Below are 20,093 nucleotides of genomic sequence, written 5' to 3'. Positions count from 1 at the left end.
TGCAGCGGGCACAGGTTTGATCCCTAGTCAGGGAACTAAGATCCTGCATGCTGCAAGACGTGGCCAAAAAAAAAAAAAATTTTACTCAGCTGAATTTTCTTTGTTAACACACCTATCAAAATGTGCAATATTACCACTTCCCCCAGGAAATCTCATATCCCTTCCCTGTCAATGCCTGCCTTTTATCCCTTTGATCCCTGCCTTTTATCAACCACAGTTTCTAGTTGATTTTTACTCCGTCATTTTATCAGGGAATTCCCTCTCCTCCATTACTTCTGCTGAATAAGCCCATCCCATGATTTAAAAATAACACTTTTAATGTTATATTCAGTCGCCCCTCAGTATCTATAGGGGATTGGCTCCAAAACACCCCACAGATACCAAAAATTCACAGATGCTCAAGTCCCTCATATAAAATAGTGTGGTATTTGCATATAATCTCCCATATACTTTAAATCATCTCTAGATTACTTATAATACCTAATACATGCTATGTAAATAGTTGTAGATACAGGTGTGCCTCATTTTATTGTGCTTCACAGGTATTGCATTTTTCACAAATTGAAGGTTTGTGGCAACCCTGTTTCAAGGAAGTCTATTGCTGCCATTTTTCCAATAACATTTGCTCACTTTGTATCTTGTGTCACATTTTGGTAATTCTTCACAATTTGCCAATATTTCAAACTTTCATTATTATTATATTTGTTACGGTGATTTGTGATCTGTGATCTTTGGTGTTACTATTACAAAAAGATTATGACTTGCTGAAGGCTCAGATGATGATCAGTATTTTTTTTAGCAATAAAAAAAATTTTTAATTAAGGCATGTACATTTTTTAAGACATAATGCTATTGCACACTTAATAGACTACAGTATATTGTAGACATAACTTTTACATGCACTGGGAAACAAAAACATCTGTGTGACTCTATTGTGGTGGTCTGGAATCAAACCTGCAATATCTCCAAGGTATGCCTGTACAATGTTAATGCTATGTAAATAGTTGCCTGCATGCAGTAAATTCAAGTTTTGCTTTTAGGAACTTTCTAGAATTTTTTCCAAATATTTTTGATCTCCTGTTGGTTGAATCCACGGATGTGGAATCCACAGATATGGAACCAGCCAATAGTGAGGGAGGGCTGACTTGCAGAATAACGGTTGCAGCCTTTAATGCAATAGTACCACTTCTATTTTATCTTAGAGAAATAACCCCAAATATGAAAAATACCATACGCAAAATATAGATATTTATCATAGTGCTATTTTTCTGTGACAAAGTGAAGTCGTAGAGTCTAATTATGGAAGAGTTTAAGTGTATTTGAGGCTCTGGTGACGCAGAACAACTTTGAATGTTTAGATAGGAAAAGTTTAGGACAATCTTTGTTACATCATTACTTGTGTTTGACTAACGGTGTAACTTTTATATAAACAGTATCTTTCAAATGTTTCTCCAGAGGCTCATCCCCAATACCAGCATTATGGGATTTTACTCATTCTGGAGCATCCCATGCTAAAGTTTAAGAGAACCTGGTTGCATATTTCTCTTCTCTGGCCCAAATCTCAGCACCCTCCCCCTTCATCTGCAGGACTCTGCCATTTCACAAGGCTGCAGATGAAAACATCTGTCCGTTAATGACCTGCAGGGGCAGAAGGTTAGAGAAGGGAACAGGAAAGAGAGAGTTGTCACATGTAGTTCGTTTTTCTGTTTTGTTTGTCATGTGCACCTTTGAAGCAGAATATTTAGAAGTAACCTGACCGTCATACCGCCCTGCACAATCTTGTTTCCTAGCTCTGAGGTGAGTTATTCTATGCACCCTAAAATAAAAATGATATTTAGATACACATGCACACACACACACACACACACACAAGAAAACACCTCTCCCATCCTTTTTCTTCCCTTCCCCTTCCCCAACCTCTAAATGCCTCTTTAAAATGACTGTTGTCATGTTAACGAAACAGTTAGGTGTCATTTAGGGGGCTCGGTCCTTTATGTCTCAGCAGTAAGAATTCAGCGAGAGGCAAACTGATAGATAAGAAGTGATTTATTAGAATAGGACGCTTTCGAGGCTTAACAAGCAGTCAGGCAAGCGTTGCGATGCCCCCGAGTACTTAGTGGGTTATATTTTTATAATCAGGAAGAGAGAGGAGGGGGAGAAGACCTTCTTTGTCTTTCTTGAGTAGATGTCACGCTTTCCTCATCAGTTCCTCCTCCAGATTGGGTTTTTTGTCCCTACGTGGTCAGGCCAGGACTGTCATGGCACTTTGGAAAAATTATTTCAGGTCTCAGTACAATGAGGACCTTTCACTTTGATATGTCACCTTTCCATAAATGATTGTTTGTGTGCACAGAGCATGTGCCGGTTGTCATTAACTTGATGACACCACTGGGCAGGATATAGGTCTCATGCCACCATTGTTGTATTGTTTCGGGGCATGTCTCATGCTTCTGTTGCATGATTTTGTTGCTAATCAAGCTAGCTTTATTTTGTTGTTAAGCAAGCCAATCTGGCTTTGATGCTAAGCCACTTGTTCTGCTTTATGAGTCAAGCAAGCCCACATTTTTTCAGGATTTTCCCATTACTTTCTTGAGTGATCATTAATCTTACTGCGGTTTCCCAAAGTTCCCTAAAGTTCCCTATCAACAATCCCCTAACGGGGTTTCTAAGCTAACTATTTGATTATCCTACTCAATCCCTATCATTACAACACAGAATTATGCCAATGACAAATTATCGAGAAAAAAAACAGAATAAAAAATTTTATTATCGTATTTAAAAAGATGACGTAAAAGACTAGAGGAAAAAAAATCCCAAATGCCAACAATGTTTATGTAGCATCTAATTTTTTCCCCCAAATTTCCAAAATGTCCATTATATTTGTAATTTTGTAAGAAAAATAATTTTAAGAACAAATCTATGAAAATGGAATCCCCCAGTTTCCAGATTAAGCTGGTCAGGTTTAATCTGATTTGGGGCAGATGCAGCAGTTTGAAAGGCCAGGTCTTTTGTTGGGGAAGGAAGAGATAGGCGGGGCAGGAAGGACGGTCCTCGTGGTTATTTCTCTGTAGCGTCTCAGTTCTGTCGCACAACCCAAGTCAAATCAATGCATTAAACGCCTCTTCCTTTCTGCTTGTCCCCAAAACGGCAAAGAACGACGTAGTGTGGCAAGAACAACACCCCGAGCGCCGTTGCAGAGATCCTACGGGGCGGGCTGGGCAGAGGGCGCGCGAGACGTCGCCAGCCGCTGCACCCTCCCAAGCCCCGCCCGCCCCCCGACGCCCCGCCCGCCCCGACGCCCAGGCCCCGCCCCTGACCGCCCAGGTCAGGCCCCGCCCCCGTCCCGGCTGGGCCTCGCCCAGCCTGCCATCGTCACGTGGTGAGGCGCCGGGTCTAGCCTGTAGCTGATGCTGCCGCGCGGTATTCATCATGGAGCTGGCGCCGCGGAGTTGTTCTCTGCTGCTGCTGCTGCTGCTGCTCCTGGGCCTGAGCACGGGTAGGTTCGGGCAAAAGGTGCTTCAGCGGCCGGTGCCTCCTTCTCTTCTTTAGGGATGAGAATCTGTTAGTGGGTTTGTGCTTTTTAAAGCATATTCCTTTTCCCCTGTTTCTACCTTGCGTAATTATTTTGCTTTTGAGCCTCACTCTATTTTTTTTTTTTTTCCCTGATTCAAAGTTCTTTTTCTACTTTATTCTGGCTCTGGGTGGTCTGCTGCCTTGTTTCTTCCCTGCGCGTAGGTAGAAGCAGTTTTGCAAAATGTAAGATTTGGAGAAGCTGCTGATCAATGAGGTTTCCACGATCTTAAGGCCACCTCCCTTTTCCTGCCGTGATTGGCTGCTAAATGAGATTATAAGGTCTTTTTATTTTGAGCTGAAACACACGGTACCAAAAGACTGAAAAATCCTACCACGAATGGGACGTTTAATTGAGAGTAAGCCTTTCTCCCTCTACCTGATCAGAACAGGCAAGATAATATGTCCCCTCACCGCAGTCCTTTTTGGCAAAAACAAATTCGTGTTTAATGGGATGACTTGCAAATTGATTTTCAGTCTTTTCTTTAAGCAAAATGAGCCCTGGTGTGAATCAAGAACTGAGAATTCGAACTGGCCACAAACTTGCCTTGTGATCTTAAGCAAGTTGCTTAACTTGTTTTCCCTTTTGTAAAATGGGGATCATATGACCCTTCGGCTTGTGTCTGGTAAATGTTGTCGAATAGGTTGCCCCCCAGTTTTTTTTATATAAATTTATTTATTTTATTTTATTATTATTTATTTTTGGCTGCGTTGGGTCTTTGTTGCTGCGCGCGGGCTTTCTCTAGTTGCGGCGAGCGGGGGCTACTCTTCGTTGCGGTGCGCGGGCTTCTTATTGCAGTGGCTTCTCCTGTTGTGGAGCACGGGCTCCAGGCGCGCGGGCTTCAGTAGTTGTGGAACGCGGGCCCAGCCGTTGTGGCTCGCGGGCTCTAGAGCGCAAGCTCAGCAGTTGTGGTGTATGGGCCCAGTTACTCCGCGGCATGTGGGATCTTCCCGGACCAGGGCTCGAACCCGTGTCCCCTGCGTTGGCAGGCGGATTCTTAACCACTGCGCCACGAGGGAAGCCCTGCCCCCCCCTCCCCCCCCCCCCCCCGATTTTAGCAGTGGTCACGGGCAGGAAAGGGAGGAGGAGGAGTGCCAGGGGTTAGGTCAAAACGGACCAAGCCTTATCTATCATTTTTAAGGAGACTGTAATCTTGTGTTACTTGAATGTAGGATCTTATAGCCACGTCTATAATAAATATTCTAGCCTTTCTGTTTTGCTCATCAGACCATTTTCTGCTTGTCTTAATCTTCATCCTTAACAAGTTTCAAAACAGCATTGTCTCCTCATATACTCCCTTCTCTTATTTTGGGGACCAGTTTTTGTTTTTTCACTTGCCACAGGGGCAATGAAATTCAAAAAAGGAGGAAGTAGAGGCAGACAACTCCAGTCACCAAGGATCACCCTCTCATCACCTTTCAACATTAGCCTTCTTTACCCACAGAGTAGTATTGGAGAAAAAAAGATACTGTAACTTGAAAGTTGTTACTTTAGCAAAGGTGACATAGAAAATGTGTTCAACCTACTCTTATACACATTTTGCAGATGCTAGAAAAGTTAACTTTGGTTAACTCTAAATTGGAAGAAAATTAGAGTTGCGGGATTAACGAATATATATATGGCTTTTATAAATTTTCTGCCAAACTGCCTTCCCAGTGTGCATTTTTGCCAACAGTGCTGAGGGCTGGTCTCCTGTCTCATTGTGGAGGTTGAGCCCCTGCCATCTGTCAAATAAGCAAAGATTTTTTTAGTGACCTCATTATTGCTTTAATTTTCATATCTTTGAATATTAGTGATGTTAAACATTCTTTCACTTATTTATGACATTCGTATTACCCTTTTCATAAATTATTTTCTCGCGACATTTATCCATTTAATTATTAGGATCTTACTTTTTTTGTTGTTGTTGTTATAATTACTGTTATTTATTGAACGCCTAGTAAGTGCTAGGTATTGTACAACTATCTTGATTGTTGCAAGGCTCTTGCATTTTTTAGTTGGTCTAACGATTAAGGAAATACCCTTTTTCATATTTGTTGCCGATCTTTCTTTGTTGTTTTGCCTTTTATTTTTGTTGTACAGAAATGTAACAAGTTTCTGTCCTCAACTCTTGATATTTTGTTTCATAGTCTCTAGGGTATGCTTTAATCATTTCCCCATCCAGAGGTCAAAAAGACATTCAACTCTATTTTCATATTATTTTTCGCATCTAAATTTTAAAATTGAAATATCTGATCCACTTGGAGTTTATTTTGGTTTATAGTGTTAAGAAAGAACCTACATCTCTATTTTTTTTCTTCAAAAATCTAACAGTTGCCCCAGAGTAATATAGTGAGTAATCTTGCCCCACTAACTTGTGATGCTTCTTTAATCGTATATTAAATGAGGAACAAAAATCAGCATGCTGCATTTTGAGATTTTTTCCTTTTTTCCCCCAAGTGTAAATCTCTCTCTCTTTTCAACAGAATTATAAACACATTTTATGCTTGCTGTTAAAAATCCAAACATTACAGAGGGTGTAGGTGAAAACGTGAAAGCCTCCAGCCCCCTGTGCCACTATTAAGTTTGGTATGTTTTTTCGTAACTGAGTTTTTTGGGGTTTTTTTCCTTATCTCCATAATATATTGGAGTAAATAAATTGTCTGAAATATAAACCAAATCATCACTAGCCTAGCCCAGCCATGTCTCCTGGGCTGGGAATTTAACTGGACATAGACATTCTTCCAGAAAATCGAATTGTGCTTCTGTTTCAGGAGCTGTCATCAGCTGGCCCACAAAAGAGGGCAAGGAAGTATGGGATTATGTGACTGTCCGGAAGGACGCCCACATGTTCTGGTGGCTCTATTATGCCACCAGCCCCAGCAAGAACTTCTCAGAACTGCCCCTGGTCATGTGGCTTCAGGTAAAATTGGTTTCACTGCCTGACCTGAGGTTGAGGCCAGGTTTCCCCCACTTACCACCTTGCTTGCCCTTAAAGGCTCACAGCTCAGCAGTGAAGAACTGATGTGGTCCAGCAGCCAGCTGGGGCTCTTCTAGGCTTGGGGATTCAGCGTCCTTCTGAGGCAGGCAAAGGCGATGGTACAGCCAAGGAAGCCAAATCAGAGAGTGAGAGGTTCTAGCCTTTTACGGGGGTCTTTTTCTGTTGAGCCCAGCACAGGCAGCAGTAGGAACCCTTACTGGAAGCTCCTGAAGACACATTTGACAATATGCTGACAGAAAGTGTTTCTGGAAGGTTCCAAAGCAAAGACTGAGGTACCCTGACCAGCCCTTCCTCTCCCTCCCCTCCCAGTCCTTTCCTAGACCTGAATTCCTTGCCCCTAGAAAAACTGATATTTTGAAAGAACTCAGCCTTTTGTATCTTAGCATTAAGTGTTGGGACCTATCCTTCTCACTAAAGAGTGTTTGCATTTTAATCTTGAGCTCTAGTGGTAGGATTGAAGACAGGAAACTGGTTGAAAATTATTTGAGGGCAGGCAGAGGATCCTTCCTTGCATTCCTAAAATGTCTGTCCAAAGGTGGCCCGCACCCACCTGGAAGACCAAGATCTAGGGAGGGGTTGAGGAACGCGGTCTTGCTTCACCTTCTGGAAACTGTAGGCATGACCCAGCTGGGGCGCCAGGTTGCTCACCAGTAAATAGGGCGCCCTGATACTCACCCCCATGGGATGTAAATGTCACTTCCTCCAAAAATGTCATATTCATAAGCAGCCTCCCAGTGCCCCCAGCTTTGCCTTCCAGACCAGTGGCTACAGGCTTCCTGATGAGATAGTGAAGAAGAGCAGTTTGCAGGGAGGGGCCTTTCTCTCTTGGGATTATCGCAAGTATTTTCTTTGAAGGCTGGGGTGAGGCTCAGCCCGAGAGTGCAGATAGGAAAATGTCTCAGAAGAAGAACCCGTCTGTGTGGCCCAGGGAGCTTTTGTGCATCCCCGGCGGCTGGAGATGAAGCTGTGGCAGGGCTGTCAGGGAGAGCCGTGCAGTGGACAAGCCCAGTTCTGCCTTCCTGCCACTTACAGCCGTGGCAAAACACTTCCCTTCTCTGGGCTTTGGTTTTCTAATCTGCGGGATTTCAGCGCTTTTCAAACTTTTTATTAATCAGCAGAACTTTTTCCACTCCCAAGTGAAAGCTTGCAGACCAGCCAAAGCGGAAGAAAGAAGTGCTGGGGCTGAGGTTGGGGCGGAGTGCCAAGTCCCACCCATTCAGCCTCCCCTTTGTCACATGCTACCCCTCAGGTACTTTTTGGGCTTCCAGGAACACAATTTGAAAACCACTGAATTTCAGAAACTGCAAACCTTCCTTCTGGTTGATTGCAGAATAGGGCAGTTGTTTTATTTGAATGAGTTGCCAACATTTACAAATCAAGACGTTTCCTTCCTTTTTCCAAAAACCAGGAGATGTGATTACTTGGGGCCTGAACTTGCTATCCCGGAGCTGAGCGGTGGGGGCCCTCTTGCACACAGGCAGGAGCTTCTGGAGGAGGGGACCCACCTGCCCTCTTTGCTCTGTGTGGTGCACTTCTGGCGCCTCAAGACCGTGCAGTTTGTGACCTTTGGTTTCTGTGAGCTGAGATGCTATTTGATGGTTATCAACTGGCCAACTGGCCTGCTCTTCATCTCCTCAGAGGCCCAAGGGAAGAGGAAAAGCGTATGATTAAGGAAGAAATAATTAATTCAGGTTAAAAGGAGATCTGTCTTAGCAGCCTACTGAGAATCCGTGCACTGACTTCTCTGGACAGGTCTTTGGGAATCAAGGTCACGTCATCTGAGTGGAGTAGCTCTGAGTGATGTAGTGTGCTACTTTAGGTACACTTTCAAGTCATTTAAGCGTTTTAGTTTGTCCTTTGACACACTTGCCACATTTCAGAGTCACTGCATAGTCCCAGGCCATGACAGTACCCCATCCCAAAGTTCTAGATGAAGAGATTTTGCAGTGGTATGTTATCAAGTAGAACAGAACAGGAGAATGGGATTTCTCCCACAAAGACCATACCTCTAGGATTCCAGCTTCTCTCCTTTCACTTTGGTCCTATCCCAGCCCAGTAAGTCCACTAGGAAAAAGGGGCCCAGCTTTCACTCAAGGACCCTTGCTTTTATTTTATTTTGTTTTGGTTTTTTTTTTTGCTTTGCTTTTTTTTTAAATTGAAGAATAGTTGGTGTACAGTATTATATGTTACAGGTATACAGTATAGTGATTCACAATTTTTAAAGGTTCTACTCCATTTATAGTTCTGTAAATATTGGCTATATTCCCTGTGTTGTACAATATATCCTTGTAGTTTATTTTATACATAGTGGTTTGTACCTCTTAATCCCCTTCCTTTACATTCCCCCCTCCCTTCCCTCTCCCCCCTGGTAACCACTAGTTTGTTCTCTATATCTGTGAGTCTGCTTCTTTTTTGTTACAGCCACTAGTTTGTTGTATTTTTTAGATTTTCCATATAAGTGACATCATACAGTATTTGTCTTTCTCTGTCTGACTTATTTCACTTAGCATAATACCCTCCAAGTCCAATCATGTTGCTGCAATTGGCAAAATTTCATTCTTTTTTATGGCTGAGTAGTATTCCATTGTATATATATACACCACATCTTCTTTATCCATTCATCTGTTGATGGGCACTTAGGTTGCTTCCCATATCTTGGCTATTATAAATAATGTTTCTATGAACATTAGGGTGCATGTATTTTTTCAAATTAGTGTTTTTGTTTTTTCAAATATATACTCAGGAGTGGGATCACTGGATCATGTGGTAGTTCTATTTTTAGTTTTTTGAGAAACCTCCATACGGTTTTCCACAGTGGCTGCACCAATTTACATTCCCACCAACAGTGTTACAAGGATTCCCTTTTCTCCACATCCTCACCAACATTTGTTATTTGTGTTCTTTTTGATGATAGCCATTCTGACAGGTGTGAGGTGATATCTCATTATGGTTTTGATTTGCATTTCCCTGATGATAAGCAGTGTTGAGCATCTTTTCATGTTCATGCTGGCCATCTGCATTTCCTCTTTGGAAAAATGTCTATTGAGTTCTTCTGCCCATTTTTTAATCAGGTTGTTTGTTTTTTTGATGTTGAGTTATATGAGCTGTTCATATATGTTGGATATTAACCCCTTATTGGTCGTATCATTTGCAAATATTTTCTCCCATTCCATAGGTCTTTTCATTCTGTCAATGGTGAGGACATTGCTCTTAATTTATTGCATGTTACATGCATTTTTCAATGTTGCCACGTAGTTTATCATAGTTTGTGATCCTAAATGGCAGTGTCACATTCCGTCCTGTAGACGTGTCATGATTTACTAACCCATTTCCCTACTGCGGGACATTGGAGTTTCATCCTTTTGCTCTTGTAAATACCACTGCAATAAACAGCTCCCTCTGACTTGTGAGCTTTTTACCACTGTATTAGGAAATCTTAAGATACAGAGTGCATATAATTAGAGGGATTTATAGCCTCCCAGTTTTATAATAGTTAGCTTGGTGTCAGTTCAAAACATTAGTTTCATAAAGTCTCTCTGTTGGGGTCCTTTAGTTACCCCTGAGCCCTGACTCTATGTTGTCTTTTTTTTTCCTTTAGATTTCCCTGTACAGATTGCCTTGGCTTCTGTTTTGCCTGAGCTGTTTCCTTCCATCTTTGCGTATCTCCCTTTCCTATCCATCTTGCACAGGGAGACAACATCCTTTTATTCAAGGCCCTCGGCCTATCCTGTTGGCTCAGATGGCCCCTGAGGTTTTGTCCAGAAAAGCACTGACCATCCTTTCCCCTGACCATCTCTTGAAGGACCTCCTCCCCTCTCTTAGCCCTTAGAACCCATAGAACCTCTGCCTCTCATAGTCTGGGGCCCCAGCACTGAGCTTCTGTTCAGAATCCTGCCTCGCCCCTGGCCTTGGATGCCCACGGTATTGAGTGCTTCCTGCCCTGGGACTTCCGCATTTACTATGTTATATCCTGGGGATCATCTTGATCAAACTGCCCCTCAGTCTGGGTCCCTTGTAAATCCTCAGGGACACTGAGGAGAGGGTGGTGGAGAGTCACAAGGCCCCGGGTCCAGTCCTGGTGGAGCCCCTAATTGCCACGTTCCCTCTCTGGGCCATACTGCTCATCTTCGAAGGGAGAGGGTTTGGACGAGATGTTTTGAAGTCAGGAAACCCCACGTGAGGCCAAGGCTCAAGCTCAGAGAATCAGAGGTAGGAACGTTCCCTCTGGGGGCTCTTAGTCTGGTTGCTTCCTCTTTTTAGAAAGACTTGAGCAGTTACCAGGGGGCTCAGTTAGTGTAGACACTGGATCAATTGTGTCCTGTGTGTAAGGTTGACCCAGCCATCACTGACTTATAAATTGTTTATAGTGAATGGGGTCATGGTTGTAATGACGAAGGTTTGACTAACATTTTCTCTGACTTTATTTTTGTTTGTTTGTTTTTGCTTTCACAGGGTGGTCCAGGTGGTTCCAGCACTGGATTTGGGAACTTTGAGGAAATCGGGCCCCTTGACAGAGATCTCAAACCACGAAGAACTACTTGGGTACAGTGAGGAAGGCCTCGAACTCACACTGCCGTGTGGCCTCCCCCAGGCTGAGTCCCACCCAGCCCTACCCCGTTCTGGGTGGCGTCACAAGTTGAGCGATCCCACTCCACCCCCCTCCCTCTTCCTGTGTGTCCAGGGGGACCTTGCGTACTTGTCCACAGGCTTCCTCTCCGGCCAGCCTCTTCCATTTCTTGGGGCAGCTTATCCCACACTGGTCACCTTCCCAACTCGGTGACCTTCCTCTCCACTTGCCTGCAGAAACCTCTGTTAACTCTAGCAGACACCCTGGACCTTGTCATTACCCACATATTGGCCATCCCTGCAATCTGAGACGCCAGGGTCCCACCTTCTGGCCACAACCTGCAGTCCTTTCCCCTCCTACTCTCCTACTTCGATTCTTGTCTTCCTCAGGACTTCAAACCCCTTGTCCTCTGCCCTTTTGATGTCTCTCTAGCTCTCTGTGTCCCCCCGCCCCCTCATTCTTAGCTTCACTTCCTTACCTAACCCCCACCCCTGGTTCCCTCATCCTTCTCCCTCCACATCCTTGCCGCGCCCAGCCTGGGGTCAGTCCCCCTGTCCACATGCTCGGCCCCTTCCTCCAGGCTGCCAAACACTGGTGGGCAACACCACACCAGTGGGCAGGGTGGGGCTGTTGCTCCCAGCTGGTGGCCACCCTCTGCTCTGTGCTTCTCCTCTGCTCCTCTCCCGTCTGTTGATGGACACTTAGGTTGTTTTCACCTTTTGGCTGTTGTGAATAATGCAGGGAACATTAGCGTACAAATATTTGTTTGGGCCCCTATTTTCAATTTGGCGGGGGGTGGGGAATTGCTGGGTCCTATGGTAGCTCTATGTTTAATACCCAAGTGTTGTTAATATTCTTCATCCACCCCTTTTCCATCGCCTCTCATGGGTGCTTTCAAAATGCACCCCCCCCACCCCAAATCCACTTCCCACATGGTGCTTGAGTGAAACCCTCCAATGCCAATCACTCCTTAGTTTACCGTCTTTTAGTTCCCCAAAGATCGGATCCAGATTCCTGGGCATCAACTGGTTCCTGCTACCTCTAGCCACACCTCCCAGCTTCTCTCCATGTGCACTCTTCCTTGAGGCCTCTGTGTGGGCCCTTCCTGGGCTTGGACTTCATTCCTCTGGTCACCCGGTCACACCTAGCTCACCATACTCACCTCTAAGACTCCGTGCGGGAGCACCTCCACCTGAAGATCCCCTCTGAGCCCATTGATTTTCTTGTCTGTCTCCATACTGGTCTTCTTTAAGCACATTTTACTTACTCTTGCCTCAGGGTCTTTGCACATGCTGTTCCCTCAGCCTGGAACATTCACATACTCACTTCCAGTAGCAGAGTACCCCACTGGCTTGTCCCCAAGCCTCCCACGACTAATAGCATAATGTGACTGGGGCAGAGAGCCTGAACAAGAAGTGAGGAGATGCTGGCCTTGGGCCTGATGCTGCCATTACCTATCCAACGTTGTGACCTTGGACAAGTCCTGGGCCTTTTCTGGGCTTTAATGTCCTGATCAGTAAAGGACATGGCTGTAGTGTGTCATCACTAGGGATCCTTCGGGATGTAAAATTCTATAACTCTTAGCCTCTTTGGGAAAGGTGTTAGAATAAATTCTGTTCTTGTAGTGTTCAGCAAAGCCAAGCCAATGTGGAAACTGGATTCATCTTGAAGAAAACAGAGGTGTGGTATTCCGACCTCTCACTGCTTTGAGCTGTTGCTCAGACTGACACCGCATGGTTCTACCTGCACGAATGAATTACATTCAGGACATTTGTAGCGTGTGAAAGTAACAGCCTAGATGCTTCGATCCCTGTGTATATGTTAATCTTTCTTTCTTGCCTCTCCTTTTCTTTGCCTTTCTTTGCCATACTAGTCTATGTTCCTGTTCCAAATTTTTTTTTAATCCATTTTAGTAACAGATCATAACCACACTGATATCCTCACATGTGTGGTTTTTGTTGAGCTCATATAGGATGATCAAAAGATAGTTGGTGACTGGCTGGCTGATTGCAACATTTGACTTTCCTCTGTGGCGTGTAGCTCCAGTCGGCCAGTCTCCTGTTTGTGGATAACCCAGTGGGCACCGGGTTCAGTTATGTGAACAAGAGTGACGCGTACACCAAAGACCTGGCCATGGTGGCATCAGACATGATGGTTCTCCTGAAGACTTTCTTTGAATGCCACAAAGAATTCCAGGTAAGCAAGCTCAGAGCGGGGCTAGCAGTTGCAGCACTGCATCCATCAGATTCAAACTTCCCCGAGAGTTACATGCCCAGCTGATTCCAGAGAAGACCTTTTTGCTCCCAGGATCAGATTGTGGGCTTCTGTCTCAGTCATCACTAAAGGTGGTTTTAGCTTGAAAAACATGACCCTGCAGCCATTATTCTAATTAAACATAATAATCAGATATGGGAGGAAAGATCAGCAAAAGCAGATTTGTTTTGTCTGGCCATTACATGCAATAGAAATTTGAAATTGATTCGTGTGAATTAAAAGGCATTCAGGATATTTAATTCTTTGTAAATTCCTTTTCTTCCTAGACGATTCCATTCTACATTTTCTCAGAGTCCTATGGAGGAAAAATGGCTGCTGGCATTGCTGTAGAACTTTATAAGGTAACAAGGAAGATGACTTTGTTTTTGTGTTGGACAGAAACTGATTATCTTACTTGTTGTAGTCACCTGATAATTGAATATTCTTTGAATAGGACCTTGTACATACAGAGTAAGTCTGTAATAATAACCATGAAAAGTTTCAAAAAGAACAATGAAGTTTGCCCCACCAGATATTGAACAGGCCATACAGCTAAGCGAGTAAAGCAATTTGGGGCTGGCATAGCAACAGAGAAATGCAGATACATGCAGCAGGCTAAAGAATCTAGAAACATATTTTATATATACTTATGTATATGTATATATGTATCTGTGTATGTTTATAACACATACATATGTATCATACTTACATATGAACGTATATAAATGATAAGATGATATTTCAAATCATTGAGGAAAACAGAATGTTCAATAAATGATATGGAGACAAGTGACTATCACTTTGGAAAATAGTAAAGTTAGATTCTTGCCTTACATGAAACATCAGTTCTTTTTTTTTTTTAATTTGTTTATTTTATTTTTGGCTGCGTTGGGTCTTTGTTGCTGTGCACGGGCTTTCTCTAGTTGTGGCGAGCGGGGGCTACTCTTTGTTGCGTTGCGCCGGCTTCTCATTGTGGTGGCTTCTCTTATTGCAGAGCACAGGCTCTAGGCGTGCGGGCTTCAGTAGTTGTGGCTCACGGGCTCTAGAGCACAGGCTCAGTAGTTGTGGTGCATGGGCTTAGTTGCTCCGCGGCATGTGGGATCTTCCCAGACCAGGGCTTGAACCCGTGTCCCCTGCCTTGGCAGGCGGATTCTTAACCAATGCGCCACCAGGGAAGCCCCGAAACATCAGTTCTTGATAGATTAAAAATCTAAACATAAAAATCAAAACTGTAAGAGAACCTGAAAATATAGGAGAAAAGTTTTATAATCTTGGGTACGAAAAGCTTGCTTTTCCTTCATAAGATGAAACACCCAAAAGCAAAAAGAGTAAGTTTGACGTATTTAGACCACATAGAAATTTAAAACTTCTTAGAGTTTCATAAACAATTTTAAAAGATATACACACACAAATAAATATATAGTAGAAGTAGGATTCACATCAATAAGTCCATTAAAAAAAGATAATATTCTAATAGGATATTGGCCAGAAGATACGGGCAAACAATTTATAGAAGAAATGCAAACTGCCTATGGACATGTGAACAATGTTCAACTTTTATTAGTAAGTCAAATCTGTGAGATTTGCAAATATTTTAAAAAATTGGTGGGAAGTCCCTGGGGGGTCCAGTGATTAGGACTCCACGCTTCCACTGCAGGGGGCACGGGTTCGATTCCTGGTCAGGGAACTAAGATCCCGCATGCCACGTGGCATGGCCAAAAAAATAAATCAAATAAAATAAAGTAAAAATTTGGTAACCCCCAGTTTTGGTAAGAAGTCAGGGAAATAAGGGCTCTCATGCACGTTTGATGGGAATGAAAATTGGTAAATCATTTTAAAGGGGCACTTTGGCAGTATCTATAAACTTTTAAAATGTATGTGCCCTTTGACCCAATAATTTCACTTCCAGGAATCTGTCCTGTGGGAATACTTATACATGTGTGTGTGTCAGAGGATGTTAAGTTCATCGTTGCTTATAATGTCCATAAATGGAAAACAAGATCAGTGGCTGTCTGTAGAGGATTACTTAAATGAAATACGTGGATCCTTCCATGATGGACACTTTGAAGCCATCAGAAAGAATGGGTAGATCTGTGCATATGTATACATGTATGTATATATATATGCTTGTGAAAACAAAGAAAGGAGTTAGAAGGATATATACCATGTTAACTGGTTAGTGAGCGTGAGGGTGCAGGTGGGGCAGAGGTAAAACTTTTTTCACATTTTCTCCTGTCTCCTTCTGTGATTAAATTTTTTACAGTGAGCTTGTATGAGCTTTTTTTTTTAATTGAAGTATAGTTGATGTACAATATTATATAAGTTACACATATACAATATACTGATTCATAATTTATAAAGATTATATTCTATTTATAGTTGTAAAATATTGGCTATATTCGTGTTATACAGTATGAGCTTTATTTTTTTAAGATTTATTAATTCTCTTTAAAAATTAACCTTTTATAAGAAGCAGTATAGGTGCATAACAGAAAATTAGAAAATACAGCAAGCACAGATTTTAAAAATTAAAAAGAGATCACCATTGTTAACACCTTAGTGTATAGCCTTTAAATCTTTTTCTGTGCTTTTAGAAATAAGTAAATTTTTTAACCAATAGGAGATAGTAGTATACGTAATGTCTGTAGCCTGCTTTCTTCCATCATTAGTCCTCCCCTTCCTACTTCAGTAAATTTTCATCTCTATTCAGGCTTTAATGATCCCAACACGTCCCTTATAGTCAGTTTGTTTAAGCCAGGACTCAGTCCAGATCCGTGAATTACACATGGCTGGGATGTCCCTAAAGTCTGTTTTCATCTAACACAGTTCCATTTTATGACCCCCATTTGGTAAAGAAACTAGACTACTTACAGAATATCCCATTTTCTGGATTTGTGTGGTAGCATCTTCATGGTGTTATTTAGTTTATTCCTCTCTTCATGGTGTTTCCTACAAAACTGGAGGTCATAGTTAAAGGCCTGATGCATTCAAGGTAAAAGTTTTGGATAGAATATATTATAATAGGTCAGATTTCAGGAAACGATGGCCCATAGGTCAAATCCAGTCCACCACCTGCTTTTATACGACCCATGAGCTAAGAATGGTTTTTACATTACCGAGTGACAGTGGTGGGGTGGGGTGGATTAAAAGAAGAAGAATATTTCATGACACATGAAAATTGTGTGAAACTCAAATTTCAATGTCCACAAATAAAGTTTTATTTTTTTGTAATTTATTTTTAATTTATTTTATTTTTTAAACGTCTTTATTGGAGTGTAATTGCTTCACAATGGTGTGTTAGTTTCTGCTTTATAACAAAGTGAATCAGTTATACATATACATATGTCCCCATATCTCTTCCCTCTTGCGTCTCCCTCCCTCCCACCCTCCCTATCCCACCCCTCTAGGTGGTCACAAAGCACCGAGCTGATCTCCCTGTGCTATGCGGCTGCTTACCACTAGCTATCTATTTTACATTTGGTAGTGTATATATGTCCATGCCGCTCTCTCACTTTGTGCCAGCTTACCCTTCCCCCTCCCCATATCCTCAAGCCCATTCTCTAGTAGGTCTGTGTCTTTATTCCCGTCTTGCCCCTAGGTTCTTCAGATACCTAGCATAAGGTATTTGTTTTTCTCTTTCTGACTTACTTCACTCTGTATGACAGACTCTAGGTCCATCCACTTCACTACAAGTAACTCAATTTCGTTTCTTTTTATGGCTGAGTAATATTCCATTGTATATATGTACCACATCTTCTTTATCCATTCATCTGTCAATGGACACTTAGGTTGCTTCCATGTTCTGGCTATTGTAAATAGAGCTGCAATGAACATTTTGGTACATGACTCTTTGAATTATGGTTTTCTCAGGGTATATGCCCAGTAGTGGGATTGCTGTGTTGTATGGTAGTTCTATTTTTAGTTTTCTAAGGAACCTCCATACTGTTCTCCATAGTGGCTGTATCAATTTACATTCCCACCAACAGTGCACCCTCTCCGGCATTTATTGTTTGTAGGTTTTTTGATGATGGCCATTCTGACCGGTGTGAGGTGATATCTCAGTGTAGTTTTGATTTGCATTTCTCTAATGATTAATGATGTTGAGCATTCTTTCATGTGTTTCTTGGTAATCTGTATATCTTCTTTGGAGAAATGTCTATTTAGGTCTTCTGCCCATTTTTGAATTGGGTTGTTTGTTTTTTTGATATTGAGCTGCATGACCTGCTTGTAAATTTTGGAGATTAATCCTTTGTCAGTTGCTTCATTTGCAAATATTTTCTCCCATTCTGAGGGTTGTCTTTTCGCCTTGTTTATGGTTTCCTTTGCTGTGCAAAAGCTTTTAAGTTTCATTAGGTCCCACTTGTTTACTTTTGTTTTTATTTCCCTTTCTCTAGGAGGTGGGTCAAAAAGGATCTTGCTGTGATTTATGTCATAGAGTGTTCTGCCTATGTTTTCCTCTAAGAGTTTGATAGTTTCTGGCCTTACATTTAGGTCTTTAATCCATTTTGAGTTTATTTTTGTGTTGGTGTTAGCGAGTGTTCCAATTTCATTCTTTTAAATGTAACAGTCCAGTTTTCCCAGCACCACTTATTGAAGAGGCTGTCTTTTCTCCACTGTATATTCTTGCCTCCTTTATCAAAGATAAGGTGACCATATGTGCATGGGTTTATCTCTGGGCTTTCTGTCCTGTTCCATTGATCTGTATTTCTGTTTTTGTGGCAGCACCATACCGTCTTGATTACTGTAGCTTTGTAGTATAGTCTGAAGTCAGGGAGCCTGATTCCTCCAGCTCCATTTTTCTTTCTCCAGATTGCTTTGGCTATTCGGGGTCTTTTGTGTTTCCATACAAATTGTGAAATTTTTTGTTCTAGTTCTGTGAAAAATGCCAGTGGTAGTTTGATAGGGATTGCATTGAATCTGTCGATTGCTTTGGGTAGTAGAGTCATTTTCACAATGTTGATTCTTCCAATCCAAGAACGTGGTATATCTCTCCATCTATTTGTATCATCTTTAATTTCTTTCATCAGTGTCTTATAATTTTCTGCATACAGGTCTTTTGTCTCCTACAGGTAGGTTTATTCCTAGATATTTTATTCTTTTGGTTGCAGTGGTAAATGGGAGTGTTTTCTTAATTTCACTTTCAGATTTTTCATCATTAGTATATAGGAATGCAAGAGATTTCTGTGCATTAATTTTGTATCCTGCTACTTTACCAAATTCATTGATTAGCTCTAGTAGTTTTCTGGTAGCATCTTTTAGATTCTCTATGTACAGTATCATGTCATCTGAAAACAGTAACAGCTTTGCTTCTTCTTTTCCGATTTGGATTCCTTTTATTTCTTTTTCTTCTCTGATTGCTGTGGCTAAAACTTCCAAAACTATGTTGAATAATAGTGGTGAGAGTGGGCAACCTTGTCTTGTTCCTGATCTTAGTGGAAATGGTTTCAGTTTATCACCATTGAGGACAATGTTGGCTGTGGGTTTGTCATAGATGGCCTTTATTATGTTCAGGAAAGTTCCCTCTATGCCTACTTTCTGGAGGGTTTTTATCATAAATGGGTGTTGAATTTTGTCGAAAGCTTTCTCTGCATCTACTGAGATGATCATATGGTTTTTCTCCTTCAGTTTGTTAATATGGTGTATCACATTGATTGATTTGCGTATATTGAAGAATCCTTGCATTCCTGGGATAAACCCCACTTGATCATGGTGTATGATCCTTTTAATGTGCTGTTGGATTCTGTTTGCTAGTATTTTGTTGAGGATTTTTGCATCTATGTTCATCAGTGATATTGGCCTGTAGTTTTCTTTCTTTGTGACATCTTTGTCTGGTTTTGGTATCAGGGTGATGGTGGCCTCGTAGAATGAGTTTGGGAGTGTTCCTCCCTCTGCTATAGTTTGGAAGAGTTTGAGAAGGATAGGTGTTAGCTCTTCTCTAAATGTTTGATAGAATTCGCCTGTGAAGCGATCTGGTCCTGGGCTTTTGTGTGTTGGAAGATTTTTAATCACAGTTTCAATGTCAGTGCTGGTGATTGGTCTGTTCATATTTTCTATTTCTTCCTGGTTCAGTCTCGGCAGGTTGTGCATTTCTAAGAATCTGTCCATTTCTTCCAGGTTGTCCATTTTATTGGCATATAGTTGCTTGTAGTAATCTCTCATGATCCTTTGTATTTCTGCAGTGTCAGTTGTTACTTCTCCTTTTTCATTTCTAATTCTATTGATTTGAGTCTTCTCCCTTTTTTTCTTGGTGAGTCTGGCTAATGGTTTATCAATTTTGTTTATCTTCTCAAAGAACCAGCTTTTAGTTTTATTGGTCTTTGCTATCGTTTCCTTCATTTCTTTTTCATTTATTTCTGATCTGATCTTTATGATTTCTTTCCTTCTGCTAACTTTGGGGTTTTTTTGTTCTTCTTTCTCTAATTGCTTTAGGTGTAAGGTTAGGTTGTTTATTTGAGATGTTTCTTGTTTCTTAAGGTAGGATTGTATTGCTATAAACTTCCCTCTTAGAACTGCTTTTGCTGCATCCTATAGGTTTTCGGTCGTCATGTTTTCATTGTCATTTGTTTCTAGGTAGTTTTTGATTTCCTCTTTGATTTCTTCAGTGATCTCTTGGTTATTAAGTAGTGTATTGTTTAGCCTCCGTGTGTTTGTATTTTTTACAGATTTTTTTCCTGTAATTGATATCTAGTCCCATAGTGTTGTGGTTGGAAAAGATACTTGAT

At 41.8% G+C, this 20,093-nt stretch overlaps 1 protein-coding gene across 1 annotated transcript in view; it reads left to right on the top strand.

Annotated features, from left to right (window-relative positions):
* The first annotated feature begins 3,405 nt into the window (after positions 1 to 3,405).
* Positions 3,406 to 20,093, top strand: part of SCPEP1 (serine carboxypeptidase 1) — a 38,608-nt gene continuing 21,920 nt past the window's right edge. The window contains exons 1-5 of the mRNA XM_061176081.1: positions 3,406 to 3,496; positions 6,325 to 6,473; positions 11,004 to 11,093; positions 13,159 to 13,314; positions 13,659 to 13,733. Of these exons, the coding sequence (XP_061032064.1) occupies positions 3,430 to 3,496; positions 6,325 to 6,473; positions 11,004 to 11,093; positions 13,159 to 13,314; positions 13,659 to 13,733 (537 nt within the window). The 5' untranslated portion in view covers positions 3,406 to 3,429. The remainder of the gene's footprint in view (positions 3,497 to 6,324; positions 6,474 to 11,003; positions 11,094 to 13,158; positions 13,315 to 13,658; positions 13,734 to 20,093) is intronic.

This window comes from Eubalaena glacialis, chromosome 19, assembly GCF_028564815.1.
Source record: "Eubalaena glacialis isolate mEubGla1 chromosome 19, mEubGla1.1.hap2.+ XY, whole genome shotgun sequence".
Classification (NCBI taxonomy): Eukaryota; Metazoa; Chordata; class Mammalia; order Artiodactyla; family Balaenidae; genus Eubalaena; species Eubalaena glacialis.
The sequence above is the reverse complement of the archived record's forward strand: the minus strand, read 5'-3'. Positions and strand labels throughout refer to the sequence as shown.